Here is an 18,202-nt window from a genome sequence, read left to right as displayed (position 1 = left end):
GAAGGAAAGGGTGTGGTTTACTCTCAAAGGGCGGGGCTTCCGTCCCTTGGCCCCGCCTCTCCTCGCTACCTCATACCGGCCGGCATGTCCCCTTCAGAGACAACGTGCGTCTCCGGTATATAAGGCGCTGCCTTCTGCAGAGTCCCCGCTGCCCTGAACTCAGCGCCGAGCGCCTCTCACCAAGTCTTCCAAGATGAGCTACACGCTGGAGCCTCTAAGCAACCCGTCTTACCGGCGGGTGGCCGACAGCCGGACCACCTTCAGCCGGGCCAGCATGTCGCCTTCCAGCGGCTTCAGGTCCCAGTCGTGGTCGCGGAGCTCCCCCAGCACCGTCTCTTCGTCCTACAAGCGCAACCTGGGCGCGGCGCGGGCTTCCTACGGCTCGACGGTGCTGAGCTCTTCCGAGAGCCTGGAGCTGAGCCAGTCGTCGCTCTTCAACGGCGGCGGCGGCGGCGGCGGAGGCAGCGGCGAGCTGAAGCTGAGCCGCTCCAACGAGAAGGAGCAGCTGCAGGGCCTCAACGACCGCTTCGCCGGCTACATCGAGAAAGTGCACTCGCTGGAGCAGCAGAACAAGGAGCTGGAGAACGAGATCGCGGCGCTGCGGCAGAAGCAGGCGGGCCGCTCTCAGCTGGGCGACGCCTTCGAGCAGGAGCTGCGGGAGCTGCGCTGCGCTCTCGAGCAAGTCAACCACGAGAAGGCGGCGCTGCAGCTCGACTCGGAGCACCTGGAGGAGGACATCCAGCGCCTCAAGGAGCGCTTCGAGGACGAGGCGCGCCTCCGGGACGACACCGAGGCCATCATCCGCGCTCTGCGCAAGGACATCGAGGAGTCGTCCATGGTCAAGGTCGAGCTGGACAAGAAGGTGCAGTCCTTGCAGGACGAAGTGGCTTTCCTCCGCGGCAACCACGAGGAGGAGGTGGCCGACCTCCTAGCCCAGATCCAGGCCTCGCACGTCACCGTCGAGCGCAAGGACTACCTGAAGACAGACCTGTCGTCCGCCCTGAAGGAGATCCGCTCCCAGCTCGAGTGCCACTCCGACCAGAACATGGTCCAGGCCGAGGAGTGGTTCAAGTGCCGCTACGCCAAGCTCACCGAGGCCGCCGAGCAGAACAAGGAAGCCATCCGCTCGGCCAAGGAGGAGATCTCCGAGTACCGACGGCAGCTCCAGGCTAAGAGCATCGAGCTCGAATCCGTCCGCGGCACCAAGGAGTCCCTGGAGCGCCAACTCACCGACATCGAGGAGCGCCATAACCACGATCTCTCCACCTACCAGGTAGGCGCGGGGAGGGGGGGTCTGGTGGTGGGCGTGGCTTGGGGAGGGGGCGGTGATGCTCTCCACCTGCCATCTGCGGCTGCCTATATTTGTTTCCATGCAAAATGCAATGGGGGCGGTCAGGAGACGGTGCGCCTCAAGGGGCGGGGCAAGCCCCCCCGCCCGTAAGTAGTTCTACCCCGCCCTTCCCAGCTGCAGGATCCCTGCAGTTACTTGAAGGAAGGGCACTTTCCAAGGAAATTCCAACTGAATCAAAAACTGAGCTTCAAAATAAGACTTGCTCAAAACTTAACTCCATTGGAATCGATAACTTCGGGGAAAGGCATTCATGATCGGCACCTTAATGTGAAAAAAATACTCTTTGCTCTTTCAGAAATGTGAAATGTGATTTGACCTTTCTGTGCCCCAATACGTGCCATTGAAAGTGAAAAGGGGAGTCTTTTAACATTTGAGCCACACCACACCCTCAAAATGAAGCAGATTTCAGAGAGTAGGTGATCCATGGACGTAGCCAGGATTTATGTTAGGGGGCAAGCTTCATGTTAGGGGGGCAAAATGCCCCCATGGGGGGGATCCCAACTGACTCTATGCAAAATGAATGGAAGGGCCAGGAAATGTTCTTCAGCTTCTTGTCTTTTACCAAAGGGAGAGGGCCATAGCTCAGGGACAAAGCTTCACCTTTGCCTCATGTTCAATCTCCAGGGTGGGAATGCCCCCTTGTTTCAAACCCTGGAGTGTCACCCCTAGTCAGTGAGACAGTGCTAAGCAAGATGAATCCAGTGGTCTGACTCAGCATAAGGCAGCTTCCTATGTACTTCAGTCCTAAGGGATACCTTGATTGCATTGGCGAATGTGTGTTAGTTGGAATGGGGAAATGATGCTACAAAATACATAATGGAAATATTTATTTTGCTTTTGTTTTTTTTAAAGTGGATAATAAGTGTTTTTTTTCTTGCCAGCAAAGTGCAACTCCGAGAAGAGGAAGGGATGGGTGGGGGGGGAGCCATCCCACAACTTGCTCTAAGCTCCACTCCTCTAAATGGCAGAGCAGAGATGGGAAAGATTCTGCCTGCCTAGTCCCATACAAAATGCAGCTCCCCAAATGAGAAAGGAGGGGTCCTACATGCTTCCATGCAGGATGGAATCATCCACTTCCAAACAGCTCTCTGGTAAAAAATAAAATAAAGCATTTTCTAGGAGTGTAGGAAAGTATTGTGCCCTACGGCAAGACTGACTTTGGAATGAAGGATGCTAAACTTAGCCTGAAAGAAGTGTCACTTTGGAAGTTCTTGTGATAGCTCTGGAACTCCATTCACCAACCATAAGCATCCCTGATGCAGAACATCCCATAACTGATGCACTGCAGAACTACCACAGGAAGAAGTGGGGAAAAAAATTGCATATGCTGCTTCCCAAAGTTGTTAGTAGTACCAATAAAAAATGAATGTGTTGTGGCAATGCAGTTTAAAAATTGATCCTTTGATGACAACCTGAGCTGCAAAGCATGACCTTTACCATAGTTCTTTCTGATCCAGTGGTACTGGATATAATTTAATGTTCCAGAGCATAGTAACTGACTAAAAGCAGCAACAACGTCCTGGGGAAAATTGCTATCAAGAACTGCTGGCTGTTATTATTACAGTATTAGCATTTCTGAAAATTTAAATAAAATGCAACTCACAATAAAGTGTGTATGAAGAAATTATTGAATAGGAATTCTGATCGACAGCATTGTGTAAAATCAAACTAGGCTCACATAATTTCTGCAACAAAAACTCAATGTATTTGAAATAATATTTTATTGGTATTTATTTTTCTTAATAATCATTATTTGACAAGGAACCTTTTCTCATAGCATGGGGAATCTGTGGGAATCCAGATGGACTTTTGCAGAATGATTCATCATAAAATTTAGAGAAGGCTCACACAGCAGTGGGGTGCTGTGTTTTGTATGCCGATAATTAAAGGTTATATTTGCTGCAAAATGCAAGCACCACTGCAGCCACCATTCTGCATCAGTGTCTGCTGAACTTCAGCAATGCAGAAGCTAAAAGTGCTGAGCAGATTTTCTGATAGAGCTGATCAGTGCAAAAGGCAAATCCCAGAGTGCCTGCTTTGGGATAGGAAGATGGATTCTGAGCTTGAATTCTATACTCTATAGACTATATGTGAACACAATTCCATTACACCCACCTGGGCAAATCACAAAGCTTAAAGTGGCTTTGGCTAACATGATTGCAGTGAGGACCAGTGCTTGCATTGAATTAACTGCCATGGAGGTGACTATGGATAAAAATAAGATGAGCAAGCAACAAAAAGCAATCTGAGATGGATCTCTCTGCCAAGTGCACCCCAAACTTCTGCAATGCAGAACTTGATGGCACCAGGGAAGTCATAAAACCACCCTTCCAGTGCAAGAGGCAGCCCTCAAAGATTTCCACTGATAAAGGAACTTGCGCACTGCAGAATGATATTGGACAGAGCATCTGAAAAATACTTGAATCCCTCTAAAATAAATATTAGTTAGGGAAAAAGCAAATCAATAAACAGACCAAGTAAACCTTATTTTTATGGTTCAAAATGAGGCAATGCAGAATTGCATAATGTGATCAAAGTCCAGACATGAAAGCGAGCTTGTACTGCCTTCTATCTCAGCCTATTTCTAATGCCCCACATATAGCAAAAGCTCTGGTGACTTATCCATTTGATTGCAACGTGCTTTTTGTCCAGTATAGGATTCAGATATGTAAATAACATAGCAAAAATGTATCTTGCAGTGCAAACTTGAAACCAACATTGAATTTGATGAGACCGCTCAAGGGTATTATCCCAAGACAACAGAGTGGTTTTTGTTTCCAGATATTTAACCATTTATCCACCAAATACTTATTGCTATGAAAAATGTTGTAGAAAATACGACCTTAGGCTGCACATCCCTCATCCATAAAAAATAATGCTTTTGGTGCGACAAAACTGCACTGAACTCGATGGGATTTCATTCTAATGTAATTGTTTGGATGAAAACAGCCATTGCCACCCATGCCTGAGTCAAAGGCACCCTTCTCCACCCATACAAGGGAGGGGGTTGCATGAGGTTCTCCCCTCTCCAGCTGCAGCCCCTGAGGGCACACCCTGGAAAACTGCTTCAGACCCCTAGAAGTGACTTTGTAGGAGGGCTGCAGGAACTTCCACCACAAGGGGAATAGAACAGTCTCTCACATAAGCAACCTTACTGCTTGCTAAAGTCAATAGGCTTAGAAGTGAGCTAGTGATGTGCAATTTTAGTCTTAAGAGACAAATACTGGCAACATTTCCCAACAATTTTCCTATAGATATTGCTTTTTAAGTAGAGTAGTATCTAGAGCAATCAACCCACATAAGCGTTTTGGCATCAGATTGCTGCAGATCTAGTTAACTCAATGGATTTAGACTCTGAGCTTTTAAATCAATTGCATAGTTAGACTCAAGTAAATTACTATATTTTGCTGCTGGCCTCAAATATTGGAGCTGAGCCCAAATTTCTCAAATTATTTTTTTATTGAGAAAACTTTTGAGAGTTTACTTTTTCTCATTTCTCCACTAGAAAAAGATCACTTTACATAATTTTCTGCACTTGAACACCATCATTTAATTTATTTATTGCCCTGAAAATTAATAAATAAACTGTCCTAATGGTGAGCCCCAACCCTAATAAATTGTTGCAATCTTTTCCTCTTCCTCTAGAGAAATTGAGAGAACTGCCTACCCCTCACCATTTCTCATCCCACAAATAAAGTGAAGAATTTCAAGTTGCCATTTCTACACAGCCTTAGCAAATGCACAATTTTACCTAAACTTTTAAATAATTATATTGTTCTGTTTAACAAAGGTGTGGATACTAAAGAACACTAGAGTAGGCTGCTAGGCTGCAGTGTTCCTACCACTGACTTTGGAGCTAATTTCCATAATTCAGAAGGTGCATTTTGAAGCACAAGGATTGCATGTTTTTTGTGGGAAGTACAGAAAGTTGGGAAATTAATTTTTTCTTCTCATAGGTCAGTGTGATTCACAGCTTGGTTAAGCAAAATAGAGAAATACAAATTGATGAAGTCCAATTTCCAAAACTGACTTACATTTAAGTATATTGTCTTAACCAGGTTCCAGTTTTTACCTAGTAATTTTAAGAGGCAATCTTAAATAAATGATAACAATAGCAAACTGAAATATTGATGTTGTGTAGAATGTGCTTCTGGTTTTCAGATTGTAAATACAGAGTACTAGGAGCAGGAATAGGCTACTGGTGTCCTTCATGACTTTGCTCTAGATTTCTCTCTTAGAAGTTAATCCAAAACAGAATTTCTCACAGCATAGATATTTCTAGTTTTGATTACTTTAGTCTATAAGAATGGTTGATATGGAGATTGAGGGGGAGAATTTTCATCAACCTTTCAGTAATCCCATAAAGTTCAGTAATCCCATAAGGTTCCTCTCAGTATTTCACACAAGAATAGCAATTTACTACCATCCTTCCCAGACTAGTGGTCTCTGGGACTTAGTTTTCTGGGGGCTCACAACCTATGAGCTTTTTATTGCTGTAAGAAAAGAGATCTTTAGGTCATTGGATCTCATCTAGTATTGGCTGGTCAAGTTGAGGAGATGGGAGACCCTCACAACCTAGGCCACTTCTTCAGGAGTTGAGGAGCCCAATTCAAGCTTCACTTATCCCATTTCCCATAGTTCAATCACCCTTCCATCCATGTCCTCCTCATAAATATTGAAAACTTTTGTATGTTGTCAGGTATATGCTGGTAATTAAGAAAATACTCTTCTGTAACAGTTGATCTCTCTCTCTCTCTCTCTCGCTCTCTCTCTCTCTCTCACACACACACACACACACACTGTATGGCTTTATGTATTCTTATTGTGAACTGCTCTAATATTTCTTTCTGAATAACAGTAGATATATAGTTTAATAAATAAATAAAGTGCTTTATTCACCACTGCACTCCTATTTACATTTTGCTTGTAACTATCCTAAATAACTGCCTGTGTCTTGGTTGCAGGATACAATTCAACAACTGGAAAATGAATTGAGAGGCACAAAATGGGAGATGGCTCGTCATTTGAGGGAATACCAGGATCTCCTCAATGTCAAGATGGCTCTTGATATTGAAATTGCCGCATACAGGTATAGTGAACAGAATGCCGACATGGCTGATTTAGGAATTGCACTGCAGATGTTTTTAGTTCCAGTAGCAGCAGCAACAACAACAAAACCCCACAGAGCTAATCTTTGAATCCCACAAGGCATTGTTGACAAATAAGCAAGGCACTTTGCCAGATTCTTAGCACAATTTGAAACCTGGGCAATAACGTTCTGCTTTGTGCTGTAGAGTTTCAGCAGAAAAGACGTTAGCAGGGTAACATACCAAAGATCAGTGGACAAATTGATGGGGGAATTGATGGTGATTGTTATGGTTAGTAATGGTGGTGATAAATAAACAAACCACTTAATGCCAAAACAAACAAAAAAACCCTGGTCTTCACCTGGTGCCGATAAGACTATGGCATGGGTGCTGGACACACCTTTTCGGGGAGAATATTCCATAACTGGGGTGCTGCCATGGAGGTGAGGGGTCTTTTATCCTTTTCTTCTTCAGCATTTCCCCCCTTAAAATTTACAGTCAATAATACAAGCAAGAATGTGAAATTAAGCTGAAAATGCAAAGCTTTCCCTATCCATTATAATTTTCCATTTAATTTCTAATTTCTTAATACACCATCATATTTGCATTGCTTTTGTAACATGGCAAAGAGAGAGATAATTTAAGCTTATGAAATACTCCAAAAGGAAATGCTAAAGTACAAATCTTTTTCAGTGGGAGATGAGCAGACTAGAAATGACTACTAATTCAGTTGGTAGACTATGCAAATGTCATCCAACCCTGATCCACAGTAAAAGTATAATAAGCAATCAATGACAACTTCCTGCCTTTCTCATCCAAATTCTACTTCCTGAAACCATGAAATGACTTGGCCCGCATATATTGTTTCATACATTTACCAAGAAACAAAATTCGGAACATAGGAAACTGCCTTATGTTCAAAGCAATGGTCCATTAGCCTAGAATTGTCTGCACTGACTAGCTGCATCACAGCCACAATAGTACTCCTCATCCAGAACAGTGCATAGTTTTGGAAGCAGCAATGTCTGCTGTGTTCATAGGGACATAGAAAGCTGTCAGACCATCTAACTCAGTACTGTCTACACTGACTGGCAGAGGCTCTCCAGGGTTTCAGGCAGGGTCCTCTCCCAGCCCTACCTGGAGACTGAACCTGGGACCTTCTGCATACAAGGTGGATGTTCTACCACTGAGCTATGTTCCTTCCCCAGAGGACACTTAAGATTTAATAATGCAAAAATGCTAAATGTTGAAACAACACGTTTTAGATTGATGGAGTATAGTTCTTCTATGCTTGCCCATATCTCTTACAAATATTTTATTGCTATGTGCATTCCTGGATTTAAATAATGCTAAGGGGAAAAACAATACGTTTGAACAAAGTAAATATTAGTCCTGAGATTTAAATACTCACTTAAATTTTTTCTGTTATTATTTTTCCTTTGTTTCACTGTCCAGGAACATGTGTGTGTGTGTGTGTGTGTGTGTGTGTGTGTGCGCGCACGCGCTAGTTGTCCACAGGACAGAAAGCAGCTATCTAAAGGCAGTATTAATTCGTCCTTAGGTTATATACTGAAATATATTTATATAAGCTAAACTTTAAGCACTCACTCACTGAAATCAATGAAATATGAAAGTTAAGCCCATGGTTAAATTTCTCTCATTGAAATTAATGGAGCTTAAATTTGGCATTATCATGTCCCATGTATGTGAACAACCCTTTGAAGTAAATATAGAGAATTTATAGTCTTATATGCAATGGCCCTTTAAAAAGCAACACAAATATTTATCCTTCAGTAGGCAATCATAGAATTTTAGTAAGAGAGCACTATTTGTGGACAATGCTCTACAAGTTATGCATAGCTAGAAAAATGTCCATCTAATGATGGAATGTGTATGAAGAAGCTTAGCTGGTCATTGTTCACATTGATTCTTGATGCTTTCCTTCCAAATTTGCTAGTCTTGTCCCTTAGTTGCTAGGCAGGCAATTGGTCTGAGAGGAGAGAGAGTATTGGTGTGGCAGTTGATGATGTTACAAATGCATTGATAGGCACCTAAAGAAGGCCCAATATGAAAGGGGCATTTTCTCCTAAATGAAAGTCTGCAACTTCCCCCAAATACAATGTATTTTCTCCCCATTCATCTAGGTCAGGGTTGGGGAACCTTTGACTCTCCAGATGTTTCTGAACCACAACTCCCATAAGCTCCAGTAAGCATAGCCAATGACCAAGGATGATGGGAGCTGTAGTTCAATACCATTTGATAACCACAGGTTCCCCATCCCTTATCTGGGTTTTGTGTTGGTACCTTTTCCATTTATGTCAGCAATTTAGTTCAGAAGGAGAAGATGGGCTGACAGGTTTGCAGGGTGTGGGATGCTATTTGATAGTTTAACAAGCTAGAAGCAATTTGCAGTTACTCAAAATAGTTTTTAAAATCTATCATAGCTACTTACAGAGGTGCTTGTTCATTCAAAAATTCATCTTGAAACGTTAGAGATGGGTGTTAATTCCTCCCTCTTCTTTCCCTAGGAAACTTCTTGAGGGTGAAGAAACAAGATTCAGTGCCTTCTCTGGAAGCATCACTGGTCCAACATTTATACATAGGCAACCTTCAGTAACAATATCATCTTCCAAAATACAAAAATCCAAAGTTGAACCTCCAAAGCTAAAGGTCCAGCACAAATTTGTAGAAGAAATTATTGAAGAGACAAAAGTTGAGGATGAGAAGTCTGAACTGGATGAGGCCCTTGCAGCTATGGCTGAAGAACTGGCTGCTGGAACAGCACCAGAAGAACAGGAAGAGGAGGAGGAAGCTGTAGAGGAAGAAATTATAGCCAAGGAAGAGGCCAGAGTTGAAGCAGCAGCTCCAGAAGCTGAAGAAGAAGGAGAAGGAGAAGAGGAGGGTGAGGAGGAGGGCGGTGAGGAAGATGAAGGTGCAAAGTCTGATGAGGCAGAAGAAGGAGGCTCTGAAAAAGAAGAAGAAAAGAGTGAAAAGGAAGAGGGTGAGGAAGAAGCAGAGGAGGAGGAAGAAGCAGGGGAGGGAGAAGCTGGAGCTGAAAGCAAGGAAGAAAAAGAAGCAGAGGAAGAAGGTGAAGAGGTGGAAGAAACCATTGCACCAGAGAAAGTAGAAAAGACCAAAGCATCTCCGCCTAAATCTCCTGCAGCAGAAGAAGCAGAGGATGATAAAGAAGCTGAAAGTGAAGAGCAAAAGGAGGAGGAGCAGGAAGGTGAAGAAGAGGAGAAGTCCACCTCCCCAGCAAAGGCAGGTTCTCCTGAGAAAGCAGGGACACCAGAGAAAGCATCTCCAGAGAAAGCTGGGACACCTGAGAAAGGGTCTCCTGAAAAACCAGCAACTCCAGAGAAAGCAGGGACTCCGGAGAAAGGGTCTCCTGAAAAACCAGCAACTCCAGAAAAAGCAGGGACTCCGGAGAAAGCAGCCTCTCCAGAAAAAGCAGGGACTCCAGAGAAAGCAGCCTCTCCAGAAAAAGCAGGGACTCCAGAGAAAGCAGCCTCTCCAGAAAAAGCAGGGACTCCAGAAAAAGCTGGGACTCCAGAAAAAGCTTCATCTCCAGAAAAAGCAGGGTCCCCTGTGAAGGAAGTGGAAGAGACCATCTCAGTCACTAAGGCAGCAAAAGTTGGTACAGAGAAGGATTCCAAAGAAGAGAAGACAGAAACAAGTGAGAAAGCATCAAAAGAGTCCACCAAAGAAGACATAGCAGTGAATGGAGAGGTCGAAGAGAAGAGTGAAGAAAAAGAAGACTCCAAGGCAAAACAAGTAGAGGAGGAAGACAAAGGGGTGGTGACCAATGGCCTAGACATAAGCCCCTCTGAGGAAGAGGAGAAGAAAGGGAAGAGTGAAGAGAAAGTCATGGTAACCAAAAAAGTTGAGAAATTCACTAGTGAAGGGGATGATGGGACGACCACATACATCACAAAGTCTGTGACTGTCACCAAGAAGACAGAAGAGCATGAGGGGACGGTTGCAGAGAAGTTGGTGTCCACTAAGAAGGTAGAGAAGGTCACTTCTTCACATGCCGTATTGAAAGAAGTTAAGGAGAGTGACTAAAATAATCATTTTCTCCCCCTTCTTGGGTCGGTGCAAAAGGTTAAGCCATATGACAGCTGCAAAATGCATGTAAGTGACGGCTTCGAAGCAGAACGGGTTCTCTCGTGGAGTCTCCAGATCCACTCTTTCATTTCTGATTTTATTTTTGTGCAATACCCAGGGATGTCAGGGGGAATGCATGCAAGCCCAATGTGCTCCCTCTGCAGAAATTAGAGAATTTTTAAAAAATGCATGAGCTGTTATTCTTACAGAGGAAGTTGCTGAATTTCCTAAGCTGCTGATGGGACGCTTCTGAGGAACGTCTTAAGATGTATTATGCAAAGAATCAACTGAGCCAAATACAAACAAACAATAACAAACGAATGAATGAATGAGTAATAATAATATTAATCATACCCAGAACTCTCCTAGCCTTAAGCTATTTAATCATTATGTTTACCTCACTGGTGCAATTAAGATGGACTTTTGTTCATGGGAGAACCTACCTTGACATGCACAGTATGCAACCTTTTGTTGTTTGATGTAAGCAGTCACAGCAATTTGTGCTCAATAAAGGTCATATTGGAAATGTGCCTGGCTTTGCCTGGATTTCTCATATAGCTCCACAGTTTTATAAATTATTCAGTCTTTGCAGCAAACTAGGAACATGCATCTGATAGAAGGTATATGCTGGGCTGCATTAAAATCTAATAAACATTATTGCTTGTAGCCATAGGCTATTGCAAATATAGTAAAATGCCTTATAGCACAGACATAAACCAGGATAAATATGCACTCTATTTAAAATGCAATCAAAATTACATTAAACCTTGCATGCTCAAACTAATGAGTCAGCTTTACAAACCACTGGCATTTGGTTCAAGATCCTCATTTGGATTGCCTTTGTTGCAGCTGCAAACAGTGCAAGTTGATAGGAGATCAAGTAAATGACTTTATTCTGCATTGGTCACCTAGTACAATGTGACACAGGATAAGGTAACAATTCCTGTGCTGTTTTCCAACTTCCACTTCTGACCCTTTGATTCCAGAAAGTATTGAGTTTCATACAACCATGTCATGGTGACCTCTGGTGTTAGGCCTGCAAGGGCACACTCAGTCCAATTATCACATGAGTTCCCACTGGGCACACATGAGTGAGCCAGCTCGGAATCTGTAATTCAGAAGGAATGGAACAAAGTCAACAATGAAATATAGACAACATAAATGCAAGCTTTGAACACAATTCCTAAGGACTATGAATCACTGATGAGTTTCCTTGTTTTACCTTCTGTGAGAAGAGTCCATGAAGGCTAAGGGGGATTTCATAACAGTCCTTTGTCTGCTAATGTTGGCTGGCATCCGGATAAGCTTAAGAACTTGTTTCTGTGAGTATGCCCTGGAATTTCCTTTCCAGGGAAATGTGCTTAGAATTACAGCCCTGGACAGCTCCTGATCTCAATTTTGACATCAATGGTTTAAAAGTTACCGTATTTTTCGCTCTATAACACGCACCTGACCATAACACGCACATCGTTTTTAGAGGAGGAAAACAAGGGAAAAAATATTCTGAATGAAACAGTGGACGTATCATTTTTGTGCTTCATGCTGTGGCCACAGACATGTGATCTGATGGTGAATTTGGGGTGACCCAATGCAAAAATCCTGAGAATCCCTGTGGATCCATGCTTTGTAACCACGTTTTTGCACCATTGCAGCCCCAGGCAACAGTGGGTGCGTGATTTTGGGGGGGCAGGCTGTAGCCATGGACATGCTATGTGCTCTGATGGTGAATTTTGGCTGACCCAATGCAAAGATCCTGAGGATCCATGTGGATCCATGCTTTGTAACCACGTTTTTGCACCATTGCAGCCCCAGGCAACAGTAGGTGCGTGATTTTGGGGGGGCAGGCTGTAGCCATGGACATGCTGTGTGCTCTGATGGTGAATTTGGGGTGACCCAATGCAAAGATCCTGAGGATCCATGTGGATCCATGCTTTGTAACCACATTTTAAGTGGGGAGGGAAGGAAAAACACAGAAGGCTAAGAATGCAGGAGAGGGCTATAACGTGAGGAAAGGAAGGCAAAAGTTCCCCCCCACCCACCCACACACACAAGCCAGCCAGCGCTCTCTCTCTCTCTCTCTCTCTCTCTCTCTCTCTCTCTCCCATCTGCATGTTTTCCGGCTGCCTGATATTTATTTTTTTTAATTGCCTTGACAGAAGAAAGCATTTTAACTGCATTAAGAACTATTTAGCAGCGAAACCTAAGCTTTGCCATCCCTTAAGAGGTACAGACACTGTAATCTTCCAGATCGCATGAATTTACAGGCAAAACACTGTTTAAGGATTTCATCCTTTTAAATTGAAGAAAGCATATTTGAATGCTGTGTGTCCCCAAAAACAAAAAGCAGGAAGTCAAATCAGAATTTTAAGCTGAACCTGTAATCTCTCTTCCCTTCACAAACATTGTTCCCTCCGAAGCACAGAGAGGAAAGCAGACACTCTGCTTTCCCCTCTGCTTGCCTGGAGGGGAGGGGCTTTCCCTGCTCTTTGTTCCGTTTCAGCAAACACAGCAACGAAACAGAGCGGGTGGGCAGTAAGACCCTGAGGCAGAATGCAGGAAAGCAGCTGCTTCCTCTTTTCCCCTCTGCTTGCCTGGAGGGGAGGGGCTTTCCCTGCTCTTTGTTCCGTTTCAGCAAACACAGCAACGAAACAGAGCGGGTGGGCAGTAAGACCCTGAGGCAGAATGCAGGAAAGCAGCTGCTTCCTCTTTTCCCCTCTGCTTGCCTGGAGGGGAGGGGCTTTCCCTGCTCTTTGTTCCGTTTCAGCAAACACAGCAACGAAACAGAGCGGGTGGGCAGTAAGACCCTGAGGCAGAATGCAGGAAAGCAGCTGCTTCCTCTTTTCCCCTCTGCTTGCCTGGAGGGGAGGGGCTTTCCCTGCTCTTTGTTCCGTTTCAGCAATTGTGAAGCCCGATTTGATTTTTGTCTGATTTTTCGGCTCCAGGGACCACACATTCGCTCCATAACACGCACAGACATTTCCCCTTCCTTTTCAGGAGAAAAAATCTGCGTGTTATAGAGCGAAAAATACGGTAACTGCTCGTTCTACTTCAGTGGTTTTAAACTTTCTACATAAAGGGAAATCATTCTAAGGTGAAGCTGTGTGCAACTGGCCTCTCAAAATTCTCCATCCTATTTGCAGCAGTTCTCTAGGGCAGGGGTAAGCAAACTTTTCCAGCAGGGGGCTGGTCCACTGTCCCTCAGACCTTGTGGGGGGCCGGACTATATTTTGGGGGGAAAATATGAACAAATTCCTATGCCTCACAAATAATCCAGAGATGTGTTTTAAATAAAAGGACACAGTCTACTCATGTAAAAATACACTGATTCCCAGACCGTCCACAGGCCGGATCTGGCCTCCAGGCCTTAGTTTGCCTACCCAAGCTCTAGGGCTTCAGCCTGTGTTTTTCTCCATCACTCACTACATGACACTTTAAATGGAGATAATAATGACCCTCAAACATTCTTCAGGCAAATAATGAGATCTATCACTGGGAAGAACCATAGCTCAGTTATACAGCAACTGCTTTTCAACCATGCATGTAGAAGGCCCCAGGTTTAGTCCCTGTTGTCCCCAACTAGGGCTGGGAAAGATGCTTATGTGGACTCTTGGAAAGCTTCTGCCAGCCAGAGTAGGCAATACTGAGCTAGATGGAGCAATTGTCTGTTTTTATGGACCCTGCCCAAAGTTAGGTTACAATCCTATGCATGTTTACCCACAGCAAAGACAGTGGGAATTGCTTCTCAGCAAACATGCCCACTAAGTTCTACTCAGAATACAGTGGTACCTCTAGTTATGAACTTGATTCGTTCTGGAGGTCCGTTCTTAACCATTGCTTTCACCAATGGGGCCTCTTGCTGCCACTGCGCCGCCGGGACACGATTTCTGTTCTCATCCTGGGGCAAAGTTCTCAACTCGAGGTAACTCTTCCGGGTTAGCGGAGTTTGTAACATGAAGTGTTTGTAACCTGAGGCGTTTGTAACTCAAGGTACCAGTGTAGACCCATTGGAATGAGTGCACCTGTTAGTCATGTATTTTTACTTCAGTGGGTCAATTTTGAGCAGTATTAGCATGTGATACAACCCATAAGATTGTGCTCTGCAAGTAGATCCCTAATTCAGACTGGGAGTAAAGCTGCAGCCCAAGGCTGAAGAGGTTCTAGAACAGAGGTAGGCGAATTTCAGGACTGCTTGATGTCCATCGGTCACAATCAGAAGCAAAACGATGCCTCAGCGTATGGAGCCAGATACTGGTAGCAGCCCATAAGTCATTCACTGATTAACCTGCATATATCCACAAACATAAACACAAATCACATCTAATTCAAAACTTGAAAACAGACCACCCATGCTGAGCAAACTTGGTCAATCAATTGATATTGATATTTTACAGGTGAGGGACGCGGGTGGCGCTGTGGGTTAAACTACAGAGCCTAGGGCTTGCTGATCAGAAGGTCGGCGGTTCGAATCCCCGCGACGGGGTGAGCTCCCGTTGCTCGATCCCTGCTCCTGCCAACCTAGCAGTTCGAAAGCACGTCAAAGTGCAAGTAGATAAATAGGTACCACTCCAGCGGGAAGGTAAACAGCGTTTCCGTGCACTGCTCTGGTTCGCCAAAAGCGGCTTAGTCATGCTGGCCACATGACCCGGACGCTGTATGCTGGCTCCCTCGGCCAATAAAGTGAGATGAGTGCCGCAACCCCAGAGTCGGCCACAACTGGACCTAATGGTCAGGGGTCCCTTTACCTTTAATACTGAAGTTGAGAGATAAGCATAATATTTTGATTTTTTTAAAAAAAATTGATTAATTGTACACTATTGACTACTAGAAATCCTTGCTGATCTACTGCATATCTTTTTCAGTAGATTCTGATCTAGGTTGTGCCCCCCCCCCCATCCTCATACATTTATGTGCTGCTTCCATACATTGGAATCAAAAGGCTGCTGAGCACCTGAAGACAAAATACATACCCCTTATGAAGTATATGGTTCTGCAAAAGAAACTACCAAACTCCACACTATTATGCAGTCAGTTATCTCAATTTAAAGAGGAAATAAATAAATGTAAAACCACATCATCCCAATTTGCTATCTGTCTGCAGGCAATGTAATGCCCCAAACTCTAGCTTTCATAGATGTGAATGCAAAAACAGCCACTCTCTGGGTTACATTTCTACCTCCATTAAGAAGACCTGTCATTTCATTGTGCAACTTCTTCAATACAGTGAAGGGTCTCTTTTGCACTCACTCTTGATCTTGCTCTCATGAAGGCTATACCTGTGGAGGAGACCATACATACTGGGTCTGCCCCTGATATTGCCTGCCTGCTCCATACATCTGTATGTCCAGTGCAACTTTGGTAACAGCTGCTTATGTGCATACAGTTGTACACATAGCACCTAACACACAGCTGGTAAGGAAGGCAGGGAGGCTGGTTGTTGAACAAAGGGCCTTCAGACATGGTCCTCCTCCCCTGCCATGTATTTGGTCTATGCATGGAAGTAAACATGAATGTGTGTGTGTGCGTGCATGTGTGTCTATCCTTCTCTCCCACTCATGCATACAAGCACAAAGGACTAAATTGCTAAGGGCCCCAAGTTACCCAGTTGGCTTTGTGGCTGGGCAGGATTTGTATTCACTGCCAGGGTCTCTGTGGTATAAGTCCTCTACCTAGGCCTGTGGTCTCCAAATATATAGCTGGATGTCAAGTCTCATGAGCCACAGACAGCATGCCCAGTGGTCAGGGATGATGGGAGCTGGAGACTTCTGGAGGACAAGTTACCCATCCCTGATTTAGCCATTATGCTATGCTGGATCTTGGTTATCAAGATCTGTCATTGAATTCCAGGGAACAAGGTCTTGCATATTCTTCTGCATGTGGAGACCCTCCCTTTCCACCCATGGGTCAAAGCTGTATCTCCAGCATCCTTTTGTAGATTCAGCATTAGTACTTTTTTATCTACAGCTGAAGTGAGTGTGTGAATGTGCAGAACAAGCCAATTTGAGTGTTTTCCCCAAATACATTTATGCATCTAAAATGCCCAGTGGAGTTGCCATTTCAAAATATTTATAAATAGGAGAGTTTAATTCTGATGAATATTTCATTTTGCCATGAGGTTTCATCTGCTGACATATAACATCATACAGAGAAGTGCAAGCATTTTCTCTTTTGTCCAATCTGCACTAATGCTTCTCTCCCTCGCTCTGTGTGTGTGTGTGTGTGTGTGTGTGTGTGTGTGTTAAACACAGTGTAAACTTCTGACGGGAATAATTGATTCAGAAACCCTCAGAAGATTGTTAATCCTTCACAAAGCCTGTGCAGATTCTGTTTAATTGTGGGGGAGAATTTAAAGCAGATGCATAGATATAGATCAGATCTACCGATGGAAGGTGGTCCTTTAGGGCTAGTGGGGCACTGCCCCACCAACCTCAATTTGCCCTCAGCCAACCCCTGCCTGCCTGCCTTTTTACTTACAACCAGTTATGGGGTGGCTCTTGCTGTCAGCTTCCTCCTCCTCCTTAGTCTCAGTGTTGCCCTTGTGGAACTCAGCAGGGATGAGGATGGGGACAAACCTAGAATGAGTCAGGCTCTGCCTGTCATTGTCTCTGACGCTACCTGCTGTTGGGCTCCCTGCTTTCCGTCCCATCAGTCTCAATGGACACCAGCCATCACTGAGATGGAGATGAAGACATCATGCCATGACTACCCAAAGAGCCCTGACATTTCACAACCAGAAAAAGATGTCAATTGTTACACTAAAGAGCCACTTTGTTTCAACAGAATTTATCATTTTGCAGGAATTTTCCTGCAAGGCCACTTAGTCCAAGGTTATAAAGGTAAAGGTAAAGGGACACCTGACCATTAGGTCCAGTCATGACCGACTCTGGGGTTGCGGCACTCATCTCACTTTATTGGCCGAGGGAGCTGGCGTACAGCTTCCGGGTCATGACTAAGCCGCTTCTGGTGAACCAGAGCAGCGCACGGAAACGCCGTTTACCTTCCCGCCGGAGCGGTACCTATTTATCTACTTGCACTTGACGTGCTTTCGAACTGCTTGGTTGGCAGGAGCTGGGACCGAGCAACGGGAGCTCACCCCATCGCGGGGATTCGAACCGCCGACCTTCTGATCGGCAAGTCCTAAGGCTCTGTGGTTTAACCCACAGCACCACCCGCGTCCCTAGTCCAAGGTTATACACACCCTTAATTGTGCCCTGTCTTCCCCCACAAAGTATTCCTTAGTATTTGAACTGTCTGGGGATGAAGGCAGTGCCTGGATACAATAAAAATCAGTCATGGAATATGATTTAATGCAAAGGCTAAGCCTCAATGGGCGTGAAGTAATTCTACAAATAAGGGCACCGCTGCACATGAGCAGAGTGCATTGCTTTCTGTTGCCCTGGAAAAACTAGTCTGCCCCCAGAAAATATCTCCACAGTTTGGGAAACCTACTAAAGGGGTCCTCGCTGGGTAAAATGATACCTGTTTCTGCTCTGGCTGCAAGGCTCCAACAAAAACAAGCCCCCTTTAATTCAGCTGGAGTTACTTGGTCTGTCTCTGTATCTCTGTCTTTGCCGGGCAGGATGTAAAACGCCAGCAAAAGTTGTCTCGGTTCTTTTCTTTTCTTCCCCCCTCTCCCCCACCTCCTCCGCCCTCCAATTGC

The 18,202-nt window shown here is 44.6% G+C and overlaps 1 protein-coding gene across 1 annotated transcript; it reads left to right on the top strand.

Moving 5' to 3' along the window:
* Positions 1-89: 89 nt before the first annotated feature.
* NEFM (neurofilament medium chain) lies at positions 90-11,073 on the top strand. The gene is made up of 3 exons (XM_080982358.1): positions 90-1,273; positions 6,316-6,440; positions 8,967-11,073. Exons 1-3 carry the CDS (start codon positions 194-196, stop codon positions 10,501-10,503), a joined length of 2,742 nt encoding a protein of 913 aa, XP_080838484.1. The 5' UTR covers positions 90-193; the 3' UTR covers positions 10,504-11,073.
* Positions 11,074-18,202: the final 7,129 nt, after the last annotated feature.

Source organism: Podarcis pityusensis (genome assembly GCF_964106645.2).
Source record: "Podarcis pityusensis genome assembly, chromosome: 15".
Taxonomy (NCBI): Eukaryota; Metazoa; Chordata; class Lepidosauria; order Squamata; family Lacertidae; genus Podarcis; species Podarcis pityusensis.
Note: the sequence above shows the minus strand (reverse complement) of the source record. Positions and strands in the feature narration are given on the sequence as shown.

Excerpts from the sequence above, each read along its gene's own strand:
- NEFM (XM_080982358.1), top strand. The coding sequence starts at position 194 with ATGAGCTACACGCTGGAGCCTCTAAGCAACCCGTCTTACCGGCGGGTG. Across the intron at positions 1,274-6,315 it reads ACGATCTCTCCACCTACCAG|GATACAATTCAACAACTGGA; the intron begins GTAGGCGCGGGG and ends TCTTGGTTGCAG. Across the intron at positions 6,441-8,966 it reads ATTGAAATTGCCGCATACAG|GAAACTTCTTGAGGGTGAAG; the intron begins GTATAGTGAACA and ends TTCTTTCCCTAG.